General features: G+C 39.2%; 1 protein-coding gene across 1 annotated transcript; it reads right to left on the minus strand.

Annotated features, from left to right (window-relative positions):
• Nucleotides 1-578: 578 nt before the first annotated feature.
• On the minus strand, nucleotides 579-3,332 carry LOC114264685 (Pentatricopeptide repeat (PPR) superfamily protein). Its single transcript, XM_028205385.2, has one exon. It carries the CDS (start codon nucleotides 3,226-3,228, stop codon nucleotides 1,135-1,137), a length of 2,094 nt encoding a protein of 697 aa, XP_028061186.2. The 5' UTR covers nucleotides 3,229-3,332; the 3' UTR covers nucleotides 579-1,134.
• Nucleotides 3,333-3,850: the final 518 nt, after the last annotated feature.

Genomic DNA, 3,850 nt, shown 5'->3' on the forward strand with positions numbered 1-3,850 from the left:
TGTTTATAGGTCCTACATGTGACCAAATCTTGATACCCTAATTTTTGCTCAACACTCAATCCACCAAAAGAGAGATTCTAAACCATTTTCTTTCTGTGCCACTTTTCTCTCTATCTTGCCATTCTTCTACATTTGCTATAGTCTATCCTCTCTAATTTCTAGGAGAGGCTATTCTTACCACTTGATTTCATGGACATAAGAGGGTTGCTCTCTCTCTCTCTCCCCTCATTTCTAATATTAATAATAAAGAAAAGCATTAAATCCCACATATATGGTGAATGGGGTATGCTTGACTTCTCGCAACGGGCCAGTAAGAAAAGCAAACAAAAAACCAAGATATAATAGAGAACGAAATTTTACAATCATAAGCTCTCTAGAAGTTGCAAAAACTGTCTGATGATCTAGCATTAATGTCTAACTCTAATATTTCAATGGGAAAAAAAAATGTTAAAATATAAACATTTTGGCTTGTCAAACCCAATCTTCAAAATTAGACAAAGCATAGCATAATACAGCAGAGATGACTGTTAGCAGCACAAAACTATACCCAGATTACGAATTAAAATTGGAGTAAAATAGGTGAGTAATCATCAATATATTAATTATACCAAAACAAATCTTTGAAATTAGAAGAAAGACAAATACCTTATGGAGGGTAATTAGTAGATCACAATAAGCAATTCATAGCTTCCCCAATAAACGTCTAATATCTAATCTACATCTCTATCTCTTAGATCAAATAATACAGAGAACAATTCTGTAGATCGCAGAAAACATAAACGAGAACCCAAAGTTTGTGTATCAGTTGCAGCTTTTATTTCTTTCTATACACAGTTCCACAGCAACTAGACTGCCAATTCTCCATAATGGATTGGTATCTAAGAAATACTAATGTATACAGTGGGACTTCTCATCACTCTCGTTGTACTTCATTTCCTTAAAGATTAGAAACCACCAGCTCAGTTAGAAAAGCCTTGCCTTTGTTCATTTTGTTCAAGGTCAGATTTTGGTGCCCAATCATTGAAGGTGGGCCAAAAGATCCATTGTATCATGATCCTCTAAAATAAGAAAACTTTCTGTTTTTTCCTTGATTTTGCTCGTCCAATCCAATTTTGCTTCACTTGTACAAAACTCTTATCCATTCAAGTCCTGTAAGTCCTCTTTAAACTGCTCGGTTGAATTGTCAGCACAGACTTGATCCCCAACATTGCCATGTAACTTGTCAAGAATCCTCCATGTTACAGAATCTGGGGCCAGCCCATTCTTTCTCATTTCTCCCACAATCTGGTAAGCTTCCCTCTTCAAACCCAACTTGCAAGTACGGTCAATCACAATGTTATAGTTCACAATATTTGGAGCAACCCCACAATCTACCAATTCATATAGGAAATCACAAGCCTCATTCAATTTTCCCAAGCGACAAAGCCCTTTAAGAATCGCTGCATACACAAAATTATCATGAATCTTTGATGGCCAAATAACATCATCCCATAGCCTCTTTGCCTCCTCTATTCGGCCTGACTCGCATAATCCATCAATCATAATAGTGTAGGTAGTACTGTCGGCAACCACACCATCACTCCCCATGATGCTGAAAATCTCCATCGCTTTACTTACGTGATGTAGTTTAAATAACCCACGAAGAACTGCATTATAAGTCACAACACCAGGTCTAAAACCCTTTTCAGGCATAACTTTATGAAATAAATCGAGAGCTTCTTCAACTCTTCCAAAGTTTAACAGGCCACCGATAATGGTAGTGAAGGTGACAGCATCAGGCGCACGAAACTTTCCTGCCATCATATCATGCAGTATTTTCAAGGGCTCTTCAATTGTCCCCATTTTGCAGAACCCATTAACAATGGTGTTGAGGGTAATTACATCAGGACTGCACTGGGTCTGAAGCATGAAAACGAGCACATTCAGAAGCTCAGTTGGGTTGTTTATAAGACAAAGAGCTCTTAGATATATATTGTAGATTCTAGTACTGTCCACACCTTTCTTCTTCAACATGATTTGAAGAACTTCCCTCGCCTTGTAAAGGTCAGCTTCTCGACAAAGACCTTCGATCAAAACTTTGTATGTATATTCTGAAGGGCAATACCTAAATTCAATTCCTTCTTCTAACAACTGGTAAGCCCTCATACAACTACCTTCCTTACTAAGCCCATGAACAATAGAATTATATGATACAAAGCTTGGTGTAAAGCCTCTCTTTCTCATTATATAAACAATCCTTGAGGCCCCATCATGCCTTCCAACTTTACAAAGCGAATCTATCATCTGCCCATATGCAAATTCCTCAGGAACACTCGTCCCTTGAGGCATATCTTCTGCAATATCAAACACTTCATGAAACAACCCTTCATGGCACAAAGAGTCAATGATGTTAGCAAATGCCGCATTGTTCACCGACAATTCCTTCTCTTCATCCACCATTGTCTCCCATAATTTCCCCATTAGCTCCTTCCCGTGTTCAATATCCCGCTTCCGTAGAATCCCACGAACCAACACGCTATACGTAAGCGAATTGGGCCGTACTCCGCATTCAAACATTTCGTCGAACACCTTCTGAGCAGAACCCACATCTCCAATTTTACAATAACCATTGATCAGCGTAGTGTAAGTAACGGCATTCGGGCAATGCCCCCTACTCTTCATATCAAAAAACAACCCGTGCCCTTCAACGGGTCGAGAAAACGAGCAAAATTGATCCATGAAACGATTATAATTCACCAAAGAAGGTACAAAATGGGGGTTTTTAGCGATCAAACAACGAACAACGACCAATGTGGCATCTGGGTTTTGCGAATCAAGCAAGCGAGCGATGATGACATTGCAAGTACGCTCGTCGGGGACAGAATTAGAAGCAATAGAGAGGGAGAAGCGGTGGTGGGCTTCGGAGAAGCGGTGGGAGTCGCAGAGAGCGTGGATGATGGTGGAGATGTTGAGAGAGTTGGGGGTGTAGCCGCGGAGGCGGAGGTGGTGGAGGAGGCGGAGGGCTTCGTCGACGCGGCGGTCCACGGAGCAGAGTTTGTGAATCTTTTGGGTCCAGTAGGTGGTGTTGGTTATGCTCACTTCTGGTTCTTGTTGTTCTGGTTTGTGGGTTGGTTGTTGTGGAGATTGTGGAAGAGAGGGGATAGTGTTGGAGAGGAAGAGTGAGAGAGATCGAGTGGTGGTTTTGTCGTTGATTAGTGTTTTTGGTGATGGGAACGATGAGATAAACATTTGTTATTGTCTTCACATTTCTTGTTTGAGATTGCTTTGATTCAACGGTTTTGGGATGTATAGAATATGTATCTGGTACCAAATCATTTGAATTTAAATGTCAACGGGAATGGGAACAATTGTTAATGTATATATGTATATATTCTTAGATATATTAGGTATTGTATTTCTAGATATATTTGTATTGTCATAGTTAGGATTTTATATAATACTTTTTCTCATAGTTATATTTTTAATAAGACACTCTTTCTCAGCCTATATATACAGGCTTTCTATTATATAGGATCAATTCGTTAAGTACAATATACATTATTTCCTCTTTCTCTATTATTCTAACATGGTATCAGAGCGAGGTTAAGTACATAGTAATTTTGCTTCACTGGCGGGAGACAGCCTTGCCTTGATCGCCCGCTGGACCTCAACCTATTCCGCTGTCATATTTTCCTGTTAGTATCGCTTTGTGGTGATCCCTTCCTTTGTCCACTAATTTATTCATATCTCAAATATCTCTATCATATATATATTTACTCGCAATTCACTTTTTTGTGTGTTTTTGCTCCACTTTGTCTTTCTCTCTGTTTCAACCTCAAGTAGGTTTCTATCTTCAAATCTATTTGAGTTT

Source organism: Camellia sinensis, chromosome 15 (genome assembly GCF_055761805.1).
Source record: "Camellia sinensis isolate YWXY chromosome 15, ASM5576180v1, whole genome shotgun sequence".
NCBI classification, from domain to species: Eukaryota; Viridiplantae; Streptophyta; class Magnoliopsida; order Ericales; family Theaceae; genus Camellia; species Camellia sinensis.

What these genes read in the sequence shown, in the direction of transcription:
- LOC114264685 (XM_028205385.2), bottom strand. Translation starts at nt 3,228, where the DNA reads ATGTTTATCTCATCGTTCCCATCACCAAAAACACTAATCAACGACAAA.